The following is a 27,279-nucleotide window of genomic DNA, read 5'->3' as shown; positions in this document are numbered from 1 at the left end:
CTATCTTGCAAGTCGTCTAAAGGCTTGTGCATCCAGACTCTGGACTTCTTGAAATGGGCCGACCAGCTGACTAGCCTCTTCCTACAGGCTTCTTGCTTTCAGAGGAGGAAGCCATTTTTGGTACCTTGAAATCCAGTCATTCTTAGATGAAGGTGGATGATATTATATTAAAAAGGGGCTAATTCCATTCCTTATAGTTTCATGTTCTGTAAGGAAGACTCTCCCTTACAAAATGAGAGAGGTAAAGAGCTTCTTTGGTAAGAGCCTGTGTGTTGGATAGACAGACAGCTTGATACTATGTATCCTGAGCAAGTTACTTAACCTATCTAAGCCTCAGCTTCCTCAACTAGAAATTGAGAAGACAGTAGTGCTTCACAGACTCCCTATGAGGATTAAATGAGATAATATATGTATAGTATAAGTAAAGCTCATAGTACAGAGCACAGCACATGGTAAAGAAATATAATAAGAGCTGTTACGACTAATATTATTAATTTCAATCCTACCACTACCATCATCATTATGCTCATCGACTCTCAGAGAGACCAAGAGAGGGGCAGTGACTCACCAAGCAATACAAAGGGAACCTGGCCTTGGGAGCCAGTCTCCTTCCTTTTTCTAGCAGTTACATTTTTCATGATGAATATTCTTCCACGTGATGCCTGTACCACAAATAGAAGTTTGGGCAACTCCCAATTATCCCTTTGTGAATAATTCACTCTGAGATAATCTGTGTGCCTGGCTAGCTTCCCAAATCAGCTGAGTGGATTATTCTCCTCTTTCAATTTTTCAACAGTACAGATAATTGGGAGCTGACATTACAATGTGAACGCTGTGAGGCCATCTCCTGTTGTTCTCAGTTGTTCCGCCCTGTCAGTGCTGATGTTTCAGAGGAGCATGGAGGCGGTAGATCAGAGCCCAAGGAGTGGTAATAGGCACGAGGGTGAAAAATGAGAGCTCTGGAATAACATTCTGGGGGAGGTCAAGCTGCCAACTTCAAAGCAGGAGAATCCAGGAGGAATGCTTTACACAGGTGGCATTCTCTCTTCCCTGGGTTAGAGGGAGAGGTCCTCTTGGAGCCAAGGGTCACACTTCTCTGAGGAATTTTTGGATTTAAATTAGACTCTGGAATGTTAGATCTTCCTGCAGATTTTTAAAATATGATTGACCACCCTTTTTCTTTCCATTTGCTGCTGTACTACTTGGCACCAGGGGACTACACTAGGAGACCTGAGCAACTTCTCTTGTCTGTAAAGTAGGGTCTCTGCATTGAAAATAGCATATGTAGTAATGATCCATTCATATAAAAAGCAAAGGAGTGAAGATTTATGTATAAATGTATAGTGCATATATATATTTTTAATATGTAATATAAAAATCAGTTGTTTAAGAGTATGAAGCATGAGGGACTTTTCCTTTCTATTTTGTACCTTCTGTGCTATTTGAAGTTTTTTTTTCCTTACCATGAGTTTATTTATTTTCTACTTAAAAGATAGAAAATGAAGACGTGTAAGAGAACTTGCTATTGGATTTTCTGGCATCAGCCCTTCGAACCTTCATGGCACATACTTGACTTCAGTTTTGAGGCGTATTCAACAGTTTGATCGGATCCTTCAGGCAGGTGACCAGTGAGGCATTATTTATGAATCCTGGGGCCCAGGCTCTTAGAGTCATGTTCTCCTTATTGGAGGCTAAACAAGTACTCGTCTACCCCTAGTCACTGGTACCTTGTCCCCGAGGTTGCTAATCTTCCCTACTGCTTTTATGACCCGTCTTTCTTCTCCTTTCATGAGGACTCAGGAATCATTTGCCATGGGTCTACTGGACCTGGATTCCCGCAGTTATCAAAATAGTCACCTCTTTGCCTCTAGGGAGAAGGATTAAATTTTTGATTCCGGTACCATTTTGATGAATGTAGTTTATCCAGGTTCAGTAGTTTAGAATGGGGGAAAAGGTTAGTTGCTGTTCGAACTGTTTCTCTGGGTTAGTTTGTGGCTCAAGAAAAGTTGGTTAAGCTCAGTTTGGGATTCATAGTCACTGAGGTTCACTCCAAATTTTGACTGGTGATTGGTTCCAGCATATGCTCAGGAAAGGCAGAGGCAGAGTGAGAGGTGGAAGCTGTCTTGTCCCTGGGGCTCCTAATAGCAGCAATAAATTGTGATGTTGTGGAGCAAGAACAGAGCCAGCTCAAAGAGGGCCCATCCCCTGGCAAACTGATTTTCAGCCTGGCTGGAGGTTCTGACATCTGGGCCCAGCATGGCTATGCTGAACCAGACCTTCAGACATGGCTCTGGAATATCAGGCGTAGACAGAGCATTTAGCTACTCCACATGGTAACCAAGTTTAATTTTCCTGCATTTCTAGAGAATGCCTCAGTGGCAGAAAGAATTTGGTAGCCACACGTTGGCTAGAATTACTGCTTAGGGCAGGCCCTCGCTCAGTGGTAAAGCTGACAGAATCACTTAAGAATGTGCAGAGTTTGGGAGCTGAAGCCTAGAGATGGCTCTGCTGGGTCTTGCTCCTGAGGGTCCCCATAATCTGTTCTCAGCTGGCTTGGAATGAAGAGGCCTCCTGAGTATGTCTCAGCTCTCCCTAAAGACCTCAGCAGAGCTCCTTCTGGGCTTTTGGAGGAAGAGTGTGATCTTTGTGGCCTGAAGGAGGTCTGAGTTCCCAGAGTCCTTTGAGAAGGGAAGCTGCTTTGATGAATAGCTAGAGAGATGACTGAGGTTATTGGCTAGAGCCTGATGAGGGAATTAGAAGAGTGTGCAGTGGGCCCTGGAGGTGAGGGAGACCAGGGACCTCTCTTCCCCCAAGCCACATGAGGGCAAGGGCCCCACTATGAGCTTTCTGTGCTAGGCATTGAGCAAGTGGTGGCTTTTGTGGCACTGGGGATATGGTGGATTTTCTGTTTCTGTACCTAAAATACCTGCTTCCCCTCTCCAAGAGGTAGGAGTATCTTGAAATAGAGAGTGACCCTGTGGAGCCATTGATGTCTATGGGCTGAGCCTCATCCCTATTCTTGATTCTTTATAAGAGGTGTTAAGCTGAGGTTTCCAGCTTGGGGAAGCTTATTTTCCATGGTTGGTGCTAAGAGAAGAAGATTCAAGTTAGTGGGTGTGGAAAGCCTCCAGGGAATTGGATGCCTGGGGGCTTTATGTTTTAGTACTGTGTAAGTTTCCTAACTGTGGAGCTGTTCGGTATTTGCACAGTCTTATGCTTGGGCTTTGGGGACAGGGCTACAAAGATGGGCTGCTGTTAAAGGGACTAGCAGCAGGGCCTTTGTAGCACTCAAAGTTGGTGGGGGCAAACTAGATCTCTGTGAGTTGAGACTCAGCCAGACTGTTACATCCCTGCACTGACTCCTAGCCTAGCCCTAAACAACCAATTGTTATCCACGATCATGGCTCAGGGTGGTGTAAAACAGTGTGGTGAGCAGTAAAGGCACTTGACATATGTCGTTTTTGGTCTCTTGACACATTCCTCTATCTTCCTCCTTTGAAAAGCACTTCCTTTCCTTGATAATCTCTCTTTCTGACCATGTGGTCAGGTAAGGCTGTTAACCTTTGTGTCTCATCTCTTCCCTTTTTAGTTAGGGCTGGTCATATGATCTAGACTAACCCTTTATAGTGTCTCCTCCGTTTGTTCAGTGATTAGTCCAGGGTGGGCATGTGACACAAGCAGGGCCAAAGTCCTGCCCTGGAGTTCTATAACATTTTAAAGGGAGAACTCTTTATGCTGGGATTGATGTATATAGGGGCTGCCAGTGGCCAACAGACTAATCCCTGTCTGAAGAAAGCAGCCTCATCTAGAGAGAGAAAGTCAAGAGATGCAGCCTGAGAGAGCCTAGCACATTGCTTGAGCCTCTGGACTCAATTGTGCTTTTACTTTTGTTATTCTTCATGGTGGGACCCAACAAATTTTCTTTTTCCCTTAGATGAGTCTGAATTCCATTTTGTTCCTTAAAAACAGTCTTAATATGAAACAGCTTCCAGCTGATCTAACTATTTGCTTCCAAATTGCTAATATCATATTCAGGAAAGCTGCTTCCTTGGTGGAACCTTGAGCTCAACACTGTACTTTACACACATTGGATACTCACTTCATGTTTCTTAATCTGGGTAACTGTACCCTCACCATCTGCCACCAACCTTTGGGAGGAGAATGAGGGACTGAGCCTGGATCTCCCAGCCTGCCTCTCGATGTCAGTGAACCTTGTCATCCGTGCATGCATTTTTCATCTCTGCTTCTGCAGAGATAAATACAATCTGTCAATCTTGCTTTACAGGGGCCTTGCTAAACATGCCAGTGGTGGGGAGTTTATCGGTCTACCTCAGGCTGCTGCTGTCTTTCAGATGTAGACAGGAGACTGTACTCCCATGGTATAACACTGTTTGCAGTCGTGAGTTTGATTATCTCCCTCTGAAATCAGCGTGTCTCATAGTGCCTAGCTTGAGCTGGTACTGAATTTATTGGTGCCTAAAACATCAGGTCAGTGTTAGAGGTTCCTTGCCTACTCCTTCTTTCCCAGGCTGCTTGTGCCAGCTGCAGGGCCCTCATGAGGCTGTTAAGTGTCTCTCTGTGGCAGATTCATTGTTCCATATTTTATTTAATTACCTACTTTTACAGCTTTTAGAATAAATCTAATTATCCATCTGTTATGTTACGTTATGCCACTGCAGTTCATGCAGTTCTATCTCATTGTATGATATTTGTCAACTTGACCTTCCCTCTTCCAGTGTTCATGCTCCTCTGCATAGTTCTGTGCCACCTCCTCAATGGATATCTCCAGCATGTCAGCTTATCCAGGGTCTCCATGCAGAGCTGACTGCAAGTGACTCTTGGAACAGAGTTTGGAGTATTGTAGGAGAAGGAGAGTAGCCAAGGAGCCATCATGATGCCGTGCTGACCTTAGGTCTGGAAAGTTGAATTGATATTAGAGTGCCAGAAAAGAAAGCAGAAGTTCTAGCCTATGGTTTCTGGTCTTTAGCCAGAGGCTTGGTGTCAAGGACTGCCAGGAGAGGTCAGGCTGAAAGGAGATGACAGTGGCTACCTGTGGACATGTCATGACTGCCTTGCTCTGGCTGGTGAGCAGTACCTAACATTAGGATTGAGTCAGGGCTGATCTTAGACCCAGCAGAGGTAGAAGTTACCTCTGGGAGGTAACTTCAGGAAGGCTGACTTCAGGAACCATGTGGAGGATCCTGGCCCCCAAATCTTTTTTTTCTCCTGTTATTGCCTAAAATTCTATTAATACCATTGGAGATTTTTTTTTATACATTTATTACCTTTCTTTGTGAGAAGATGCAAATACTCCCAGGAGGGGTACCCCAGGAGTCATTGAATACCTCTGTGATATCCCTTTCTCAGGCAGACAGGGATGTGTGGTGACGGGGACACATGAGAGAATTGGTTAAGGGAAGGAAAGAGGCAAAATTTAGAACACTGGCTGGGGTCTACCCTGTGTGAGTTCTTGGAGTCGGTAAGCTGCTCAAAAATTGAGAGGGCCCGTGCCCGTGCCCGTGCCCAACTCTTCCACACACCCAGTTGGGGTGGGGCAGTCTAGGCTTTGGTGTTCCAGGAGGGGAGCAGCACTGAGGCAGCCTCATCCCATGAGGCAGCTCCTGCTAATTGAGTACCAAGCATTGGGCTAGAACATCTAGAGAGTGAGGTTACAGGTGAACAGATAACAAGGCAAAGTCCACATCCTTGAGGGAGTTGATGGTTTAGCAGGGGAAGCAGACTTTGACCAAGCCTGTTGAGCATAGTGAAGGCCGATGGGGTCCTCAGGAATGCATAGCAGGGGCCCTTTGCAGGCCAGGTGGTCAACAAATGTTTCTCAGAGGAAGTGTTTGGAGTGAGACTTGGAGGAATAGGAACTAGACAGATGAAGATAGGACAGGGATGGAAAAGGGTGAGAGAAGGACACTCCAGGCAGAGACAGTAGAGAGCACAGCACATTTGAGTTGTGACATAAGGTCATTTTCATCAGATTTCTGAACGGAAGCATTGAGGCTACTACTGTTACTGCTTCCAAATTATGTACCCCCAGGGGCCAGGAGAGGATCTGTATGTGGCCTATAGGCTTTGGGTGGTGGAGGCACTTTGATCAGAGGCTCTGTATTCTGCCTTATCCTCCAAGGTGCCCACAGCCCAAGGCAGGGTGTGCTGCTCCGCTACAGACTCCTCCTTCTCACCCCTACTTTACCCCTGGCCCAAGCCCATATTAAAGGCCTTCCCACTTGGATGTGGGTTCAGGTTGGAGCTCATTATAGCCGTGTGGCCAGGCGCTTCATTCCCCCTTCTAGGTTAAGACTTGGCAGGCATCAGAGTCTGCCAGGAACAACCCCCAGGCCTTCTGCCTTAATGATCTTGCTCCCGCCCTCAGTCTGCATGGCCTCCTTAGCTGAGCTTTTCTCACCAGAGCCTTTGGTGACTTTTCACAAGCTTTTCCTCATTCCAAGAAGCAGGATTCAGTGACTAATTGCTGGTATTTTTTTCCTCAAGGCTCTATTTATATAGGCTGTCATGTTGTGGGTGAGGGTGAGCAGGCTTCAGTCTTGGGGAGGGGGAGCTGCTGTTTCCTGCTACTGCCATCATTAGACTGAGGCCTGTGTGGCATTGATGTCCACACTTTGTCTTTATTCTTGTATTTTTTTGTCGTTTTGACATTTAGTTCTTTGAACATCTAACATCCCTTTTATGCTTCTCATCTTCCACAGAAGATTGTTGTATTTTGTCCCCACCGAAGCTGCGTTTTCCTTTTGTCAGATTTCTCACTTTCTTCTTTATTGTATTTTGATCAGTGCAGCTATGTAGGTCTGGGTTTTATTGAGAGCTTTTCATCTTCTTGGCAGTGGCCCTCAGGGACTGGGTCTTCTAGCAAAAGGTGGGCTCTGCCTGAGGCCCCTGAGGCAGACCTTTCCTGGCCAGGGCTAGATAGAGCCCAGCCTGTCATCTGTCCAGGGACTCTATAGCCTAGTAGTTCTCAAAGTTAAGCATGCATCAGAAGTACCTGGAAGGCTTGTTAAAATACAGATTGCCAGGCCCCTGCCCTAAAGTTTCCGAGTAAGTTTGGGTTGGGGCCTGAGAATTTTTATTTCACACTAGTTCCCAGGCGATGCTGGTACTACTGGCCCAGAGGCCACACTTTGAAAACCACTGTTGTAGTGTAATTCCTCCTGTATCTTGAAGCAGAGTGTTCAGGGCCTTACAGGGGGTATGTCGGGTGAGGGGAGAAAAGCAGAGGATCAACTTTCCTCTTTTCCATACTGTGTCCAGTTCTTCAAAACTAAATGATGGCAGATGTTGGCAGTGGCACCGTAATATTCAAACACTTTTACAGTGATTTCCCTTGCCCTGTATCATTTGATACTCACAGTAATGTGAGTAATCCTTTGGTGAAGTAGAGCAGCTTCCTGACAGATAGTAGAAGTAAAGTTTAGATAAGTTAAGGACTCTTTCCAGGCCATTCAGCTAGTTGTTTGTGATGTGACTCTAGTGGAATCCAGGTTTCTTAGCTCTTATTCTAGAGCTTTCAGAACTCTGCCACTTATTATGTGAGATTGGGGAAAATTACTTAACTTTCTGTGACTCAGTTTATTGATTAGTAAAGTAGGGTAATTATAGTATCGGCCTCATAGAGTTGTCATGAGGAAAACATGACTTAACATTTGAAAGCATTTAAAAACTATTAAATAATGGCACTCCAGAATTCATTCTCCTAAAGACTGTTGGGACTGCCCTTATTTTTGCATTACTGTTGTCATAAGAGGCTCAGGAGAATGTACTACCCAGCGCCAACAGAACAGGACTTAGTCACTTAGAAAGGGCTTCTATCTGTGGTCCCTCCTAAGGGCACTAGTGCAGAGAAAGCCAGGTGGATGGCATTTATTCCCAGGAGTTGAAGTTGGAGCTGTAGCTGATAGGCAAAGTTAGTGCGTGAAGGCTAAGAGCAAGAGATGGCCTCCAGGAGAGCAAGGCAGCCCAAGTCATCTGGTGCACTCCACTGGAGGTGCTGCAGTCAAGGTCCTTTAGCACTCAGCCCTGAGTGGGGGGGCAGGGTGCTGTTAATTTGGAGGGAGGAGAAGCTAAATCTGCCCTTTTGGTGTTTTTTTTTTTTTTTCCCTGCCTCCCATCCACCATCTGACTTCGGCATTTATAGAAATAGCTGGAGTTTTAAGCAGGAGGCCAATCCTAATAATGCTACTAATTGAACCTATTGAACATTATGTGCTGGGCACTGTTATATTCAATATCTCACTTAATAATCGCAACAACCTTATGAAATAACCCTCATTTCACAGATGAGGAAGCTTGGGCAAAGACAGATTAATTAAGTCATGCAGAAAGAAAGTCCAGTATTCAATCTTTGGTCTCTCTGGCTCCAGAGCCCATGGTCTTTACCACTGTGACACTGCCTACTTGGACTCTACCATGATGTTTCCCTGTGGGGTGCCATCTTTCTCCCCGACCCCCATGGGTGCCTAGCCTTGGCCCGTTCCCAAGATCCTTTGTCTCTCAGCTCAGTTTCCAGGCTACAGGACTGTGAAAGTGTTTTATTCACCTTTGTATCTTCTATAGAACCTAACACAAAGCCTTATAAAGAGGCTTACCATATGTTCAGTTTATGCCTCTTGTCCCAGTTCTTCCTTTTCACTTTTAAAAGTGTGTCAGTTTAGACAATAAATTATGTGGTCACCCTACTTACACATGACTGGTTCTCCTAGCCCGGGGCAGTGATATTTTAATAGGGGACCCTGAAAGACAGAATTATCTTTAAGACTCAAAGAAATAAACCCCAGATGGTGAAATTTTAAGCACTTTTATAGACCAGTGGGGCAAGAGGATTTAGACAAATGTTCTGCTCAGCATCTCACAAGCCTACCACAAAGGACTATTTCTAAGACCAGATTTGAGGCCAGTGAGAGTTACCAGCCGGTCTCAGATTCACCAAGGCAGGAGTCCCACTGTAGCTTCATGGAAGTGTCTGACAAGCAAGGCCAGAAAAGGAGAGAGGAGTGCAAAAAGCTTTTGTTTTCCCACCTCTCCCAGGCAGAAGCAAGCCCTTTCTTTGGCTTTGACTGTGCTCTACTCCCCTAGCCTTCTTGCAGCAAAGACAAACTGGAGTTGGTCCTCTTCACAGTGCTGAACTCAAGCCTTAGCGGAACTCAAGTGCTTTCTTGTCTGGCATTCTGCTCACCTTGGGCTCTACTCCTATACCCTGGATATGGGGCCACATATACCCCCAGACTTGATGTGTGCAAGTCACATCCTAGGCTGTGTCCTTGTCCCATTTGCAGGCAGCTGAAAACTGCTGTGCATATGTCAGTTTACACTTGAACTGGTTTAATGTTTTTTTTTAAGTTGCAATCTAAAATTCAGCCAGACAGGCTTTAAAGAGCACTAAATCGTCAAGCCTTTTGTTTCCCTTGCTATTCAAGCCATAGAGATTTTGTTTGATTCAGCAACAATTGCTGAATCTTAAACAAACCATTTACATTTTGACATTAACCATTTTATGAGTGTAACTTTTTCATTGGCATTAGAATGATTCCAGCAGAAAGCCTTTTTAATCATTTATTAGAAAAAGAATTAAAAGGGTTTGTGGAAGGTGATTCTTAACATTTTCTTTGAAAAAAAAAAAGTAAAATTTTAACTGACTTCAGTTGGGTAGTACATACAGATTTTTAGCCTTTCTCCTCCCATCTTAATGACTTTTGATCTTTCCAAGGTCATTGTTCTAGGACATCTTGAAGTTACCCCACTTGCATAGTGACTTGTCTAATAGAGTACCTCTCTGCATGTCTCTGTTGGCTGTTCATTTTGTCTAGTAGGGGCAGGAACTATTTTCATTCTTTGTTCCGGCCCCAAGATGCTTAGCTGAGGACTCTGTACTCTGGGCCCAATCAAGATTTGTTGACCAGCTGACTGGGAAAAGAGCCTCAGACAAATAGCATGCTAACAAACAAAACCATCCATCATTCTGTCTCCGGAAGCTGTGAGTAATTGGGGCTTTTCTCTAGTTCTTAAAGATCTCCACGGAGTGGGAAGTCTTCACTTTCCTTTTAGGCCTCCTATTCCATTGTCTGGTGAGTCAGGCTTAAAGGCCTCGGGCAGCATCAGGCCTTTCAGTTTTGTTCTATATTAGAGGAAACTCTGTGTCCTTCTTAACCTGGGGGAGACCTGGTGAGGCCAGAACCTGGCCCGGGAGTCAGCAGACCCACTCCACCTACTTTTTCTCCTCTATTACAACGTGAGAGACATGGTTACAGACAGGAAACCCATGCTCACTCGGGCTGTGAGACCGGTCACGTGAAATGGAGGCCATGTCACGCCACCTCCGTGGAAATCCAGGAGGCTGGGTACTGCACTTGCCTCAGAACTAATTGTTCATAAAATCTTTCCAAATGCCAGTGATGCAAAATATTTGGATGGTTTACCATATTGTTCACCATATTTAAACTGTCAGAAACCTTAAATATCTGAGCAAAACCTCATCAAACAAAGGATATTTTAGGGACTTGTTATGTATGTTGTATAGCAGCGAGATTTGTAGTCTATATGATTTCCAAATCTTGTAATTGAAGCATTTCAGTGTTGTCTTTTTCAGCTATAGATCATCCCACGATCATTGCCTTTTCTTTTGCTATCAAGAAATGGCTCATTCATAAACATTTCTGCAGTTGTGTAACAAAGGCAAAATAGGCCTCGCTTGATTCCATTGGCTCTGATTGAGGAGATGAGGAGGTTGGAGAGATTGATTTCCCAGCACACATCTTAGAACTCTTGAGAGCAAGATCTGGGTGAGTAAGAAAGTTCTTCCTGAGCCATGAAGGGTCTGTTGAGAAGGGTCTGTATTGCCTGCAGCTTTGAACAAGGATTGGCCAGGTGATTTTCCCTGGAGTCCTCTTACCCTGTGGAATCTGGCCTGCTCTGCTCTCCCTCATCCCCCAGCACCTAGGAGGACAGTTATACTAGATGACCTTAGAACACTCTGTAATTCGCTAATACATTTGATAAATCTCACTATGTGAAAAATCTCTCATATGTTTTAGCCTAAATTTTCTTCTGTTTAACCTTGTTACTTTTACCTTGCCTTCCTCAAACTGCCTGAGACAATTACTGAGAGACATTCTTTGAATAATTATAGACCACAGGTAGTTTCTCTTTAGCCCTCTCTCTTCCATGTTCCCCACCCTGTAGTCTCCCTTTAGCCAGTTCTAAGTAGCTTCTTTGATCCTTCCTCCCAGTCTCTCCCCCTAGCTTATTAATTACATTTCTCCCCCATCAGTTCTTTCTGTACTGGCTTTGTTTGTCAAACCAGAGGACCTGAGAATGAGAATCTAGGGCCACTCAGTGAGAGGTGGTACATTCTTTTTTGTCCCCCGACCACAGGTAGCTCCTCCCACTTCTGAGAAGCCTGAAAACCTAGGTACTCTTTCTTAGCAGAAAAGTAAAAACAGTGGTTTTCAAGAAATAGTATAATGTGATAAAAACAATTATTTGAATGCTCACATTTCATTATCACATTTCATTATCACATTTCATTTCTACAACAGTCCCATGAGAGAAATATTTTTAATTTCCATTTTACAGATGAAGAAACAGAGATCCAAAGAGGTTTAGTAACTTATCCCAGTAACACAGCTAGAAAATGCTGGAGCTAGGACTTGAACTCAGGTCTCCTCTCTGACTCCAGAGCAGCTCTCATTCACTAGTTTGCTTAGTGAGTTTGAGCTTTTTGGTGAAACAAAAGTCCAGACCATTGGCTCTTAGTCCATCAAAAATCAAACAAACTAACCCTGGAATAAGATGTCAGCTATTTACTCTCAGTGTAGAAGAGGCTTTCCGGCTGAGATGGTAAAACTGGCACAGAAGCAATTTGGTGGGGCAATATGGGTCTGAGCAACTGGAAATCTCCTTCCTCAATAAATATTCTGATCAGTTCTTGACTTTAATTCTTAACTCACTTTTCTGACAGTTTTATCTCTCAGAAGGTTTAGGAAGGCATAAAGAAAAGGGTCTCACTGAAATTATATTCTGAGCAACAGGAAGGATTAGTTTGGTGAAGTGAAAGTGCTGGAAACCTTAGGAGAAAGTGGCCAAGGGAAATGCAAAATTCGCTGAGTTTGGAGGAAAGCAGATTTTAGAAGGTCCAGGGAAAAGTAGAGATAATGTCTGGGCAAGAGCTTTGAAAAGAAGGATGACTCATAATTTGCTAAATGAAATGTGCTTAATATAGTGACAAGTGATTACTGTAAGGGAGAAGAGAGGAGACACCTAAAGAAACCAGCATGGCTGCAAGGGAAACTTAGAGTTGAGCTGTTGTCTAAGAGATGAAAAAGAGTCCTATGACCAATAACAAATAGAGAAGAACTCTGTCAGGAATACCAGGTAGATGATACCTGGGATGCTAAGAGTAAAGGATCTGCCTGAGCAGTTAGTGTTCAGAGTGAGAGGAATGATAAGGAAGGCCTCGGCTGCCTGCTTCAGTGAGATGATTTAGTGTAGTAGATGAAAGAGAGTGCATCTCCATCCTCTGTTCTATTTCTATTTCACCTTCGACTTCTCTTTTAAGGAGAATGGCCTTCCTCTAGAAAAAGTAAAACAAGCATGGTTAAGAGGAACTTGAGCCGAAGAGCGTGAGGAAGAAGGAAAAGAGCCACTGGCTTCTCCAAATTAGTTAGAATCTGAAAAATTAAATGGAAATTTACAGACATCATTATGAGACCTGTGTATATGAATCTTTATGGCTTCATGGGGATTGAGAGAGAGGCAAGGAGACAGGATAGGTAATAGTTTTGGTTTGCAAAATAACGGCAAGTTTTTGAGACATGATTTATGAGCATTTCTAAAGAGAAGAGGTAGTCTCTTGGAGCTAGCGTGAGTTTGGTAAAAACATGTCTTGCCAGACTAGTTTAATGCTTAATTCCTCCCTCCCTCCCCCACCCCCCACTTCCTTCTACCTTTCTTCAGCAAAACAGTGCATCAGTCTAAAACATACCACTTGATAAGTTATTAAGAGTAAATATACCCATATAACCACCACCCAGGTCAAGAAATAGAACTTCATCCCAGAAGATTCTCTCATGCTCCCTCCCAATTCTAATTTCCTTTTTCAGAAAGACTTTCCAGCCAGGGAGATTAGACCAATATGTTATAGACACAGAGGGAGCCTACAGTTCAGGAAAGTATTCAGCAGAATTTTATGATACTCTTAATAGGTCAGGTAGACAAATGATGATAATGACATGTGGATTTGTAGCTACTTGAACAATCAGACCTAAAAGATATTTATAAATGGCTCAGTGTCAACAGAGCCTTCACTCTAGCAGTGTGTCAGAAAGCTCGTGTCAGACTTTGTCCTGTCCAACTTACATTCACATTCTTCTCTGAGGACATGGGGGCAGACAACACAGAACACAAAGGGATGATGAACATGTTGGATAAGTGACAGAATGAAAATCCAAAAGAATAGTGACAGGCTAGGATGAAGAGCCTAGGTAGCAAAGTGACATTTTAAATTTTGTTATTAAATTTTTAATTTTATAAATAACCTATATATATGCTTAAAAAAAGAGTTCTTACCACCCAGAAGCAAATATATGGTGTTATTACCACCCATACTGTTACTAACTTGCTTTTTGCCTGCTGGCTTGTGTTTAGGGCTATGTTGGGGAACGCTTGGCTCATCAATGGATCACGTGAATAGCTTCCAGGGATTTGACATAGGCAGGCCCAGTGCAAGTCAGTTCTGTGACACTACAACCAAAAAGCTAAATGTGGCCTGAGGCAGTAGCCGAAGAGTGGCCCTGGGACAGAGCCACCTGGGCCCACTGGACTGTGTAGGAGTTAGCCAGGCCGGAGCCCTGTGGAGCTAGGCTTTGGTGGGGATTTGTTGGTACATGGAGCAGTGTCCCATAGAACATTGTCAGGAAGGCAGAAGATTTCCAGAGTCAAAGAATGACTGCAGGATCCCATGATGCCAGATTGTGAGAGGGGAGCTGTCTTTGGACAATTGGCTGCTCCTAAGCTTCAGAAGGGCTGACCTGGCAGGGCAGGGTCAGGTAGCTCTTTCTACTTTGAGAGGGTATACTTGGGACTAGTGGGGATATAAGCTTCATGAAAGCAGATTTCAGCTCAGTATCAGAAGACATTTCCCTAGCAATTGGAAGTTTATAACTAATGTTAAGGCTGCCTTGTTCAATGGTTAGCTCCTTACCACTCTAGTCTTCAAGTACTGGGCAGCTAGTTATTCGAGATGCTGTGCCAGATAAAAGGTTGGCCATTTGCTCTAGCTATCTCAAATACTAGTCTTCACATCAGTGCCAGGATTACTGATAAGAATCATGAGGGGAATTTATGAAAAATCAGTTTTTTGAGCCCCATTTTCTGAGATTATGATTTAGTATATGTAGGATAAGGTTTAGAATCTGTTAGAATTTTCAAGAAGTACCCCACGTGCTCCTTGGAGAAATGGCTGATTCCGTGGCTGGTGCAGGAAAAATACAATATCTTGTTCAAGAACATCTTGTGCCAGAAAGTAAGGAAGTGCTCAAAGAACGATGGAAATATGTCAAAAGACACAGAAGCCAGTATGAAAAGGCTCAGTGATTAAATCCGGGATAATTGGAGCATTAAAATAAATAATAATAGAAATGGATCATAACCCGTAGATTAAATTAGAATCTATGAATCCATACTGATATAAATGAATGAATGAGGAAGAAGGAAAACCTCTTTCAATTACCAACAAAGACAGATAGAAATGATGGAATTTGAATATCATTTGACAAGCATCATAGTAATAATTATTTTAAGCAAGAATTATTGATGAATGCTAGAACTAATGAGTGAAAGTTTGATGAGGAATAGGCTGTCTTTATATCTCAAAGTGTCTTCCCACAGAAAATATTTATTAATTTCAAAGAGGCAAATAGTATCTTTATAGTGGAGAAATCTGGCAGATACCACCATGACCAAGTAATCAAAGGGACTAGTTCTGGGCCTGTCTGATATCACGTGCCTTCTGATATGATGCACTGAGACGTAACATTGCTTTTATGGTATTCCTGCCAATGTGCATAACCTTAATCTAATTATGAAAAAACCATCAGACTAATTCCAACTGAGGGGCATTCTACAATTGGCCTGTGCTCCTTAAAACTGTCAATGTTGTGAAAGACAAAGATAGGCTAAGGAAGGAAGTGTCAGGGTTAAAGGAGACTTAAGAGACATTAATAAAATGCGTCATGTAGTCCTGGTTTGGACCTTGGACCAAAATTATTTTTCTAAAAAGGATATTTTAAAGGATATTCTAAAAAGTTGACAAAATCTGGTTATAGATTATGTATCAGTGTTAATTTCCTGATTTCGATCATTGTATTGTGGTATATTTAGGAATAAAAGGGCATCATATGTGCAACTTATTCTCAAATGTTTCAGAAAAGAATAACTGTATTAATATAGAGAGAGAAAATGAAAAGACAAATGTGGTAAAATGTTAACAATTGATGAATCTTGATGGGGGTTCTTTTACTATTTTGCAACTTTTCTGTAAATTATTTTTCCTGTGTAATTTTCTGTAATTTCCTAAGTGCCCCGTCTGAAATGATTTAAGGGGGAAAGTGCCCCAGGGGATTGTGATACAGAGCTATGTTTGAGAGCTACCAGATGTCTGTCAGGAAGATTCTTTGGTGCCTCTCCCTCTTATCTCTCCAAAGCCCCCTTATCTCTCCAAAGGTGGATAGATTTTGTGTGTGTGTGTGTGTGTGTGTGTCTGGAAGGAGATCCTAGGGATACTCTTGTGAGAGCTATCATTGTAGTGAATTTTAGGCAGCCACATTTGTTTACATGACTGGCTTCTAGTTGGGAACTATATTGAATGGATCCAATGACACTCCTCCCCTTCTCCAGTATCAGATGAACTTCTCAGGAGCCCATTGTGGTTCCCTTCACACTTAGGTGGTATAAGGCTCATTATAGGCTGGATGTTTTGTTTCTTTTGGGGGCTTCAGGTTCCTGTGGAGGAGTTGTACATGGCTTTTATTTATTTATTTTTGTGAACCTATCTGTTTTTATTCAAGTTGGTAATTGTCTATATCTTGATTAATTGATTTCTTAACTCTATTAATCCCTAGGTGGCAGGCTAGTATAGATGCCTAATGAACCTACCTATTTCAGGATTACACATTCTGCAAATCCTTTGTGCTTCACAAAGGCCACACGCTAGGGCATAGACAAGGTGAAGCCACCAGAGAAAGAATCTTTCTCTGTGGGCAAGACAGTGAGCCTACACTACTTCATAAGGCAGGATCGCAAATGATTAAGCCTAACCACATATCCCCTGAGGTATGCCCCCCTTCTCCACTGCTCAGCATCTTTTCCAGAAGCATTTCAGAAAAAAATAGCAGTTTTTTCCTGTTATTAAGAGAACAAAAATAAATAATATCATCCTACTTAGAAATATTGAGGGCTTACGAGAGGGCACATACCCTGGTATGTCCCCAGTGTCCTGTGGACAAGTCTAGGTTTGGACTGGGTCTCCAGACACAGGCTCTGCTTTAGGGGTTTCACCTTACTTAGTGCTTCCTCAGCCCCCATCTAACCTGTCGACCTAATCCTTATTTCTCATTCTGTAACTCTGCCTTTTCCAGTTTTTCTCCGCCCCCACCCCCACCCCCAGCCCTTGTTCCCATTCGCTCCAGCAAGATTTTTGTGCATTTTCTGTTCACATACCCCTAGTGCCAGCGGCACCTGCTTTGTGGCTGCGTGACCTGTACAGCTGTGCAGAAGGGACCCCGCGCTGAGAATGACCTGTGCTTGATTTAATGCTCTGCCCTTGACATCTTGAAATTCCTTATAGGTTTTGAACAAGGGCCCCACATTTCCACTTTTTACTGGGCCTGAAAATTATGTAGCCAGCCCTGAGTGCCAGGGATAAGAAGGGCAGCTCCTGGATCTGAATGTTCCTGGGCAACATTCTCATGGGCCCCCGATTAGCTTTACCCCCCACTCCCAGAAACCCCTCACTCCCAGATACTTGCTCAGCTTTGGTTAGCTAAAGCATGACTTCTGACCCTTGGCAGATTGCCCACATTGGTCACCCTGACCCAAACGTTTGGTTTCTGCAAATGCAGCCACTTCCATTTCTGCAGTCACTCCCCTCATCCTCCTGCCCCCAAGATTCACAAAGCAGCAGCTGCTGCTGTCCTTCTGCTCACAGGCAGCTGGTTTGCCTGCTGATTGTGAGTGTCCCGATGATCCACTGCTGATGGTGTTTATGCAGTGCAGCCGGCTTAGCCCTGAACAAGGTCTATTCTCATTTATCTCATCAGAGACGAGCTATATCCTTAATATCCTTCTGTTGACTTTGAACACACCGGCACCACTGATGTCACTAAGAGGCATGCCAGGCCCCTGCCCTTTTAACTCAAATCTACAACTGTCAGGATACCCCATCTTCCAGGAGCAAGACTCCCCACCCTCAGGCATGGGCCTCAGCTCTGGTCTTGAGTCTATAGGCGGGGAGGCGGATAATGCCAGTTTATATGTGCCCGAGGCATCTGGGCTGAATAAAGCTGCGTTCTTAAAGGGTATGGTCTGGCCTCCTTGTGTAGCAAACCCACTATGATCATACTCTTTCAGTCACAATTCATTGGCTAGCATTTTGGCATTACTACCTATTCTATCTTTAACACAAGATAGTTTTAGCTGAGGTGAGACTTGCCCAAGGCCATCAGCTATTCACAAATTCTCACCAAGGGTTTCCCAGGTTCTGGCACCTCACTGAACTTCTTTGGCTATTTCCTCCCCAAAAGCATACAGCAGTGGGCATTCAGAGCCCAAGACAGAGCTGCCTTGCGGGGAGAGGTTCTGAGAGCATGTTGGCGTTTGCCCCTCCGGGGCAGATTGCTCACAAAATGCTGGGCTGTGTTGTCCCTGCCTGGATGGATTGAGCGCCATGTGGAAATACAAGCTTGGTCCTTCCTACCCTACCCTCCCCCTCTGCTGTGTTTTCTCAGCCTCTTGAGTGAGTAGCATTAAAAGGAACTCCTGAAGTGTCTGCTGAGCCACTGAAGCCTGGGGTAGGGCCCAGGGTTAAGTGGGGGCTCTCATTTCAGTTGGTCAAGGAAAAAGGTCAGGCAGGGCCTGGGCCCAGGGCTGCTGAGGCCACTTGGCCACAGGCCCACATTTGGCCCATGGTCCTTCCCTACTCACTCAGGTCCTTCAGGATTGCTGCAGGTGAAACAGTAGATTTATTGACTTAAGAAAGTGATTTCAGCAAGTGACAGAAAGTATCAGGCTTTCTGTTTTTCTCTCTGGCTTCTATCTCCTGTGTATGAGCTCTATTCTCTCATACTCTAAGTGGGCATCCCCCGTGGGGATGCATGGGACTTGGCCACTGCTGGCCCGGCAATAGGTGCTCCTGGCTTATAGCCACCTACCTTGTGTAGAAGAGAACTTTTCTCTGTCCTGACTCCAGTGTAGAAGACTGAAGGGCTCTGATTGCCCAGTCCTAGGTGATCCACCGAGGCCATGATGATGGGGGTGCTTGATGGGCCAGCATTGGACCACAAGCCCTCCCCTGTAGCCTGGGGAATTGGGACCCGCCCCATCAGGTCTACAAGGAGGGAGAGAGGCAGCAGTGTCTCAAAGGGAGGAAGGAAAGGGTGTCAGTGCCGGGAGGCTAGGCAGATATAGGCACACACCACATAGCCGGAGCTGACCTGACCTGGGAGTAGTGGGCTATGCTTGGCTTAGAGTGTCCCTCCAGCACATCTCCTGTCCCCAGGGTCACTGTCCTGAGGCAGGACCTACTCTTGGGCTCTCTCTGGTGTCTGTGTGCCCTGGAGGCACTTATTTTCGACTCCCCATTTTATTTTGGGTGTGGGCTGAGGAAGGAGAAGCAGGAGCAAAGTCCATTTACTGGGCAGTGTCTGGGTTCAGCATCACCCCTTTTTCATCCCAGCCAACAGACTTCCTTGGCGCTACTAGACTGGCCTCCTGGTATCAAGATGACTCTACTTCTCAGCCCCATTTTTCATGACTCTCCAGAGCGGCCTTCCACCAAACAGTGTCTTTGCCTCTCTGCACATGCGTATGTTGTTCCTCGAGCACCTGCACTTTCTCCTCTCCACAGGCTGTCTTCCTCACCTCTACTTCAGCTTCTTGCACTCTCATCTCTCCCATGTAGCCCTCTTGGTTCTTCTAGCCCAGACTTCCTGTTTTCTCTCTGAACCCCACAGACCTTAGGTTCAGAGCCACCTGGTCTGGCCTAAAGTTACCTAGCCCATTCATTCGTTCATTCACTCTGAAACCTGTAATTAGAATCTGATGGTGGGCCTCTCATATATGTAGATCCTGACTTGTGCAGTGTTGAGTGGCAGAGAGCTGGCTGAGCTTCCCTAAGGATCTATCCTGCATGTAGACTTCTCTGAGCAGTGGCTTGTCTCTCCATCTTTCCTAGGACACAGTCAGGCCCCCTCTAACCCACACTGGGGCTCCTGTGGGCAAGACGTACCAGGGAAGCCATATCTCTTATGGGCTTTCTGCATCTTTTCTTCACGCCTCATCAGTTTATTCTTTATCTGGAGGATCCCAGGAATTTGCCTACACAGTATGTGGCCCCTTTGTCCCTGAGAGCTTGTTTCTTGTTTGTGCTTTGGTTTCCTTTAGGGGTTTGAGTCTTCTCTTCTACCAGGTGAGACATGGGTGGGCAGAGTTCAAGTCTTATGCATATTGTCTCTCCCTTCCCCCAACACTATTCTTGCTGTTGGTGACAGGGCCACTGCCCTGCGAGATGCCCAGGCCCATCCTTGAGCCCAGTGCGTTCAGGCTGTCTTATTAGCCACCTGCTCTGTGCCTGGGCTCTGAGCTTGTCTCCCAGTCAGCTGGATGATTGTCTCGTCTCTAGGTCTTTTTCTTAGCAGATCGGTAGACAAGAACAAAGCTTCATGCATTGTCTTTGGAGGGCCTTGTCCCCGCTGCCCTGTAGGCCCTTGAGGGTGGGGCTCCTCCATGGCACTCCCTGAGGCTGATGTGATGTCGGGCCTTGCAGCCCCCCTTCCCTGGGAGATGGCATTTGATGTTTGCGTGGTTGTTGTCTTTTTCTAGACCCTCCTGTTGTGGGTGAGCATTCCTCATGTACATGATGAGAGAGACAGCCCTAATTAGTTCACAATTTGATGAAGCAGCTGCCTTTCTCAAGTTGGGGGACCAGGGGCAGGGGAGAGGCTCAGCTCCTAGGCCCCCATGCATTGGTGCCCACCTGTCTGTGAAGAGGAGCTGTCAGCCCTCCCTTCCCTAGAGACCACAGCCCACCTCCAGGCTGCTCCTCAGACACAAGTGGAGGTGTAGTATGATAGGCCGGCACCCACCCTGCATGTCCTTTCTGGCTGAGACGATGCCAAGGGACTCAGAGTGATGAAGGTGTCTCCCATTTTATAGCAAGAAAACTAGCTCAGCGTGCTAAGTCTGCTGTGAACCTTGAAGCTGGGGTGCCTGGTAGGAGTAGAATGGTGGGCCATCTAGGACTCACTCGGGCCCTACCAACATGCCCTTTGGCCAGCTTTTATGGAGTACCTGCTATGTGCCAGTCCCTCCCAAGCAGCAGCGTACATGGTCTCTTATTACCTGCCTCCCCTTTTCTCTGGATTTCGGACCAGGAGCCAACTCCCTTTGATTGTCTATACCCTGCTTCATTCTCCAGGATGTCATGGGGGCTACCTGCCAAGGTTGAAGGGATGAGCAGGTGCTTTTGGGGTCTCTAGGGAGCTGGTAGCCATGCTAAGGTTAGGCAGCCAGAGTCTAGTGGAGACTTGGTGCCCTTTGTGGGCTGTCTGACCTCTGGCCTTTCCCCTCCCCATGCTGCTGGCTTCAGGCTTTTTAAGTGCCTGCTGCCTTTCTTCTCTGAAGCCTTGTAAGTGGCTGGTGAGGGAGCCTTGACCTTCCTCAAGAGCCAAACTACAAAGAATCCCTGTGCTTGGCACTTGCTCTTTAATTGATCGCTAATTTGATCTGAGAAAGCAAGGATCCTACAAAAGGGTGTCCTGAATCTCATCACTTTTTATCCAGCCCAGAACAGGGAGAGAATTCCCAAGGGCAGCTCTGGGTTTTGAATGTTTCAGCATTGCCTGTTTGTTGGTTGGCACAATCAGGGTTGTATACATGTGTTTATTCATTCATTCCCTATTGTCCAGGGTGCTGTGACATGGCAGGCTCTGTGCTGAGCACTGAGAATACAGGGATGGTGAAAATCACAGTAGCTGCTCTCATAGAGTGGTGGGGAGGCACTGGGTTTCCTGGATCTTGTGCTTTCTTCCTGTCTTTTTACCTCAAGAGTTTACTATGTGCTGTGTGTGTGCTCCACCCAGGAAAAGAGAGAAGAAGAATGGGTCCCTGCTCCTAGGACCCACTAGTAATTTCCTGCCAGTGTGCGATATGCCTAGGATCATGGAAGGAAGAACACCGAACACTGACTTGGGTGTAGGGAGGAAGGCTTTTCATAGGAGGGACACTGAAGTAACACTTTTAGTATCAGAAGGATCTTAAAATGGTATTGGTGATTTCCTTTCTCAAATCACCCCAGCCCATTGGCTGTTGAAGAGTGGGAGACTGGCATGGGGGCCCTTGGCCTTGTTGTCTGTGCCACAAGTCATTGTACCGAGGTGGATCCACACTAAGTAGTCTCTTTCCCCATCTAAGTTCTAGCTTGTTCAGTCTGTGCACCATTTCTCCTTGGATATGGCTGGTGTGGTGTCAGCTTTCTAACCACAAAGATCCCTGGGCTAGACACAGCAATGTACTTCCAAGTTGGTAAACAGGTGCAAAGTCTTGCTTTTCTGTGCTTTCCTCCCAGCAACCCAAAGGTCCAGGTGGAGGCCATTGAGGGGGGAGCTCTGCAGAAGCTGCTAGTAATCCTGGCCACGGAGCAGCCTCTTACTGTAAAGAAGAAGGTGGGTTTCTGCTCCCTTCCTCCTGCCCAGCCCACCTGTAGAAGCTGAAAGGCAAGCGTCCCTTTCCAGGCTGTTCACGTCACCTTTGGGAGCCTGAGTGGTCATCTGCTGGGTGGTGTAGGGGGAGTGATCCTTCTTATCTAAAGCAGCACAGCAGCATGCTGAGGCATCTGGAGGCCTGGGTGCAGTTCTCACAGTGTGGTCTCAGGTTCCACACCCTGGCATCCTGCCACGGCCTTCTCTTTGTCCACTGGGTGATGATGAAGGCGGCTCTCCCAGACCTGGGTTTTGGGGTGTAGCAATACCTGAGGGTAGTGCATGGTGCCAGGAAGAAAGAGGGCTGGGCTGGGGTAGTCGATGTACTTCCTGCTGCTTTTTCTGGGCCTTGGGGCAGGGCCAGCTCTGCGTGGCCTCTGACCCCTCACCCGTCTGGATCTGCCTCCCCAGGTCCTGTTTGCACTGTGCTCCCTGCTACGACACTTTCCCTATGCCCAGCAACAGTTCCTGAAGCTGGGGGGGCTACAAGTCCTAAGGAGCCTAGTGCAAGAGAAGGGCACGGAGGTGCTGGCCGTGCGTGTGGTCACCCTGCTCTATGATCTGGTCACTGAGAAGGTGAGTGCCTAGGCCTGCCTTGCCTACCCCTTTGCTTTGTGTTTGCTACTGGCCATTTGACCCTGGCCCTCTCCCATGTCTCTTCCATTCACCTCTCCATCTTCATTAGTGAGTGTTTCTGATCAGACATGCCCGCTCTGAGCTGGGCAAACAGGTATGCTTTGGGAGCCTCTCCTCCAGGCCCTGAACCCAGGATTTCTGAGACATCAGAGAGGATAGCCTGTGGGAAATGACTGCAAAACTTTGAAACACACGGGCTGATAAGGACAGAGAAAAGGGAGGGGTGCTGGCCATGGTCAGGGCAAAGTGTGCAAGCCCAGGGGTCAGAGGGATTGAAGTCCAGAAATAGCCAGGATCTGCCCTTCATGGAATGGAAGGTCATTGGGCTGAAGCATAGGATGGGGTGATGAGCAGGTAAGGATGGAGCAACTCTGTGAGCCATCACAGCAGCCAGGAGACCAAGGAGCCAAAAGCTGGGATGATGCTGAATCTTAAGATCCTGGAAACCTGGAGTTGACTCCTCTGGGAGCTTTGGCTAGGAGCACAGGCTCAGGATGGCTGCCCTGGAAGGCCCTGGGGACCCCAGGCGCTTGCCACCTGGGAGGAGACTTGGTGCCTAGCCCACTATGGTTTTTGTGAGCCTAAAAAGTGTCGTAATTAAGGAGAGAGTAAAACAAGCTAGGCCTGGATTCTGCATTCAGCTGCTGCAGAGCGCATTGGCAAGGCTTTCTCAGCTGCCTGTCTAAGGCCACACTCTCCGTAGAATAATCAGATTGCAGATTGGTGAATCAGGGCTGGGCACCCACTGGAACCACTGCTGAGTGTTGGAGGCTGAGGGCTCAGCCCTCTTCTCTGCCTCTCCCCTGTTCCGTGTACCCCTGCTTCAGGCTGAGGGTCAATGTTGTCCGTTGCTGCTTCTGTCAGCTATTGCTTTTTTGTGTGCTTGCTCCCTCCCTCTGCCTATCTCTCTCTGCCTGTCTTGTCTCTCAGTCTGTTTCTCTCTCTCTCTCTGTTCAGTCTCCCACCCCCTACCACCTCCTTTAAGCTGCAGAAACCCGGTTTCTCAAAACAGCAGGCAGCCATGTGGTGCTCACATCCAATTAATAAGGCCCTGGGCACAGCTGACATCCTGGGATTGGGCCAGCAAGGCTGGAGAAGGACATGTACGTTGGCTGGAATTTCCCAGGAGAAACTGATCTCTCTCCTCTGGTGTCTTGGGTGTCTCTTTGCTGCTCCCAGCCCTGATGTGCAACCACTGGGTAGCAACCCAGTGAGCAACCCCAGAGAGCAACCACTGGGTAGTCTCACCAAGTCTGCCCTGTCAGCTGTCCCAGGATCCTGCCTTTGAGGCTTTGGAGCACTGTGAGGATCAGGGAGGGCCTGGTGTCTCTGTAGCAGTACAGAGGCAGCCAGGCTCCTGCAGCTAGGGGGCTTTAGGACTAGAGGAGTTGGGTCTTCTCTGTTCCTTTGGTTCCTCAGAGGGAGTAAAGAACTAGCCAGACTGGGGATGTGTCCCAAGCCACCTGAAAGTGGAAGCGTGTCAGGTTCTCATTGGGAGCACATGTTAGGTGTGGGGAAGCAGGAGCTGAACTGCAGGATTCACACGGAGAGTGTGGTCGGCAGCCCACGTCCTCTCATGCCTCATGGAGCTGAAAGGCCACAGAGTGACCTGCCCCCTGGTTCCTTCCACAAGTGTTGACTGGGTGTCTGCTCTGTCTGATGCTGTGCCAGGTCTATGGTCCCTGCCCTCCTGGTACTTTGAGGCAGATACTTATCAGAGAATCACCTAGAGCATGTCATGTAGGCCTTGGAGGCTTATGATCAGAGCCCCAGCCTTTCTCCTCAACCAAGTCAAGGGAGGTGCTGAGATCTGACGGGTGAGTTAAGTTAACTGAAGAGTTTGGTGGGTGAGAGTACACCTTGAAGTGGGAGCTATACCTACAAAGGCCATGGTGGAGAGGTAGTGTGACAGGGGCCAGAGTGAGGGCATGTGTAGGGACGAGGCCAAGTGCAGGCAGGGGCAGGTCCTGCAGGACCTCAAAGTCCCAGGGAAGAGATTAGTGTTTATCATCAGAAATGCTATGTTGTGAAAGGTTTGGAACTGGGCAGAGGGCTGAAGGAGGCAGAGAACTGAGGGCCCTGGGATATGTTTTGGAGGTGGAGCTGGCAGGACTCGAGGTAGGGCAAGAAAGGACTACCATATCCCTCTCAGCTTTTTCTGTCCCAGGACGGTGACCTCCACCCACCCCCTGCTTCCTCCATCAGCCCCAGTGGGCCCCAAGGCCATCAGGTGGTCCACTGTGGCCCCTGATCTTTTCCTGGGCATCCCTCTTGCCTTCTCTGTCCCCTGCATGCCTTATCCTCCTCTGGAGTTAGGGCAAAGACTCTTCTCACAGGTATATTTAGTACAACCCCACCTCTGCCAACCCTCGACCTCTGCATAGCCTTCCTCTGACATTTGAAATAAGCTGCTAACTGCAGATTTCAGGTGTTTCCTTTCCTGCCTCTGGCAGCCTGGCAGGATGGGTTCCCACCGCATTCTGAAGGGGCTGGGTTTTTGTACTTTGTAGACACAGGCCAAGCATATGACTTCCTGCCTAAACTTTCCTCAACTCCCCAGACCCTCAACATAAAGTCCGCCCTCTTTGGATCCCCCAGGCTCTGTTCTGTGTCCTATTGACCAGCACAGCCTGCCATTCTCCAAACGTGAGATAGGCCCAGGCCAGTTGCGATCCTTCTGTGTGTGGACCCTCCACCCTTATCCTCTTGGACAACTCCCACTTACCCCTCAGCACTCAGGGAAATGCCATCCTCCTCTGTCCCTCATCCTCTGAGGGAGTGGATCTGTAGTGGTGGCAGTGATGCCTTTGTTGCTGACCTAGCTAATATTTGTGAAGGTACAGATGACATTGTGATGACTGGCGTTGAAGCCCACATTGTTGGGTGTGCTCTGTGTGCCAGTCACTGGCTGTGTGTTCACTATCACAGTGAGTCCCTCCAACAGTTCTGAGGGGTTTTGTCATCTCTACATAAGAGACAATGACATTGGGTCTTAGGGAGGCTAATTGCCAGCCCAAGATCATTCAGCTATCAGTGGGGGAGAAGGAATTTGAACCTAGACCATCTGCCTCCACACTATACTGCTAGACTAAATTTATTATGCTGTTTAGGAATTATTCAGTTAATTTTTATTCTCCTGCTAGACCCTGAGCTCCTTGAGGGCTGTGACCATGTCTCTGTCTTGGTTTCTCCAGTGTCTGGCACACTGCACAGTTTGATGAGCGGATGGGTGGTTGGGAGAGCATGTGTAAAGTCATGAATCCCACTGGCCTTCTCCCCTGAGGGGCCTTTGATGCCCAAGGGGATGAAGGAAGAGGGGGTGAATTCCCAGGTCAGCCACATGCCTTCACATCTGAAGGGCAGAGCTAACTGTTCTCTGTGTGTTCTCTCCTCCCTGCCCACTCTTGGCACCTGGCCATGCGGATGGCAGATGTTTGCCGAAGAGGAGGCCGAGCTAACCCAGGAGACATCCCCAGAGAAGCTGCAGCAATATCGCCAGGTGCACCTCTTGCCAGGCCTGCGAGAACAGGGCTGGTGCGAGATCACTGCCCACCTCCTGGCACTGCCTGAGCATGATGCCCGTGAAAAGGTGCTGCAGACGCTGGGCGCCCTCCTTGCCACCTGCCGGGACCACTACCATAAGGACCCACAGCTCAGCAGGATGCTGGCCAGCCTGCAGGCTGAATACCAGGCGCTGGCTACCCTGGAGCTTCAAGGTGGCGAGGACGAGGGCTACTTCCGGGAGCTGCTGGGCTCCATCAACAGCTTGCTGAAGGAGCTGAGATGAGGCTGCCCCAGTGGGAGAATGGTCTGGAACGCTGCTAGTAAGGCTGAGAGGAACTTGCTTGGGTGGGTTCTTCAGGGGACAGCAGGCAGGAGGGAGGCCTGAGCATTATCTGGGCAGTGCTGGCCTGGCCATTAAATGGAGACATGAATGCCATTGTTTGTCTACAGTATGTCTGCAGCCCTGTGGTAGTCAGATGGGTTATTGGGTGATAGGTCCCTAAGCGCCGCTAGTGACATGCTGCATGGTCAGCCCAGAACAGCCAGCAAGTAACAGACCCTATGGGAAGGGTCTGGGCTCAAAGGTTGGGAAACCTTGACTGGGACCAGTAGTTCTATGACCTTGGGAAGTCGCTTAACTTCCCTGAGCCTCTTTCCTCATCTGTCAAAGGGGAATGCCATTAAATGAGAGAAAATAAAGGCCTATAAAGGACTACACTACCACCTGTCACCTGTGCTTGTCCATTCCTCCACCCTGCTATGAGAGGAGGTCCGGGGATTGTATCCCTGTCCCCACTACCTTGTGCCCAAGTAATAGCTTTGAGGCCACTGGCCCTGGCAGAAGCCTGAGGGCATTACCACATGTAGGGATGCTGTGTCAGCCCGGGCAGCTAATGGGCTGGGCTGGAGTAATTGGTGCTGGCGCCTGGGTTGTAGAAAGATGCCGGGATGGCTTGCTGCACTCTGGAGGCCCTTGGGTGTAGTCCTCACTCTGGGAGAAGAGACATCTCACTGAAGCTGGTAGTGGGAGCCCAGACCTGCCTCTCTGTGCCCTTGCCCCTCTCCTGTGTTCATGCTGAGCTGAACAGAGCCCAAGGAGGAGGACTCAGAGGTGGGGGCAGCCGAGCCTGGCAAGTCCTGGCCCCCA

General features: G+C 47.1%; 1 protein-coding gene across 9 annotated transcripts in view; it reads left to right on the top strand.

The window, feature by feature from the left end:
* The window catches only part of SIL1 (SIL1 nucleotide exchange factor), a 169,213-nt gene extending 142,361 nt beyond the window's left edge, over positions 1 to 26,852 (top strand). For all 9 annotated transcript variants that reach the window (XM_011382242.2, XM_011382238.2, XM_011382239.2 and 6 more), the window contains 3 exons: positions 21,860 to 21,956; positions 22,404 to 22,568; positions 26,059 to 26,852. In XM_011382242.2, the coding sequence (XP_011380544.1) occupies positions 21,860 to 21,956; positions 22,404 to 22,568; positions 26,059 to 26,415 (619 nt within the window). In that variant the 3' untranslated portion in view covers positions 26,416 to 26,852. The remainder of the gene's footprint in view (positions 1 to 21,859; positions 21,957 to 22,403; positions 22,569 to 26,058) is intronic.
* Positions 26,853 to 27,279: the final 427 nt, after the last annotated feature.

The sequence above is a fragment of the Pteropus vampyrus genome, unplaced genomic scaffold (assembly GCF_000151845.1).
Source record: "Pteropus vampyrus isolate Shadow unplaced genomic scaffold, Pvam_2.0 Scaffold470, whole genome shotgun sequence".
NCBI lineage: Eukaryota > Metazoa > Chordata > Mammalia > Chiroptera > Pteropodidae > Pteropus > Pteropus vampyrus.
The sequence above is the reverse complement of the archived record's forward strand: the minus strand, read 5'-3'. Positions and strand labels throughout refer to the sequence as shown.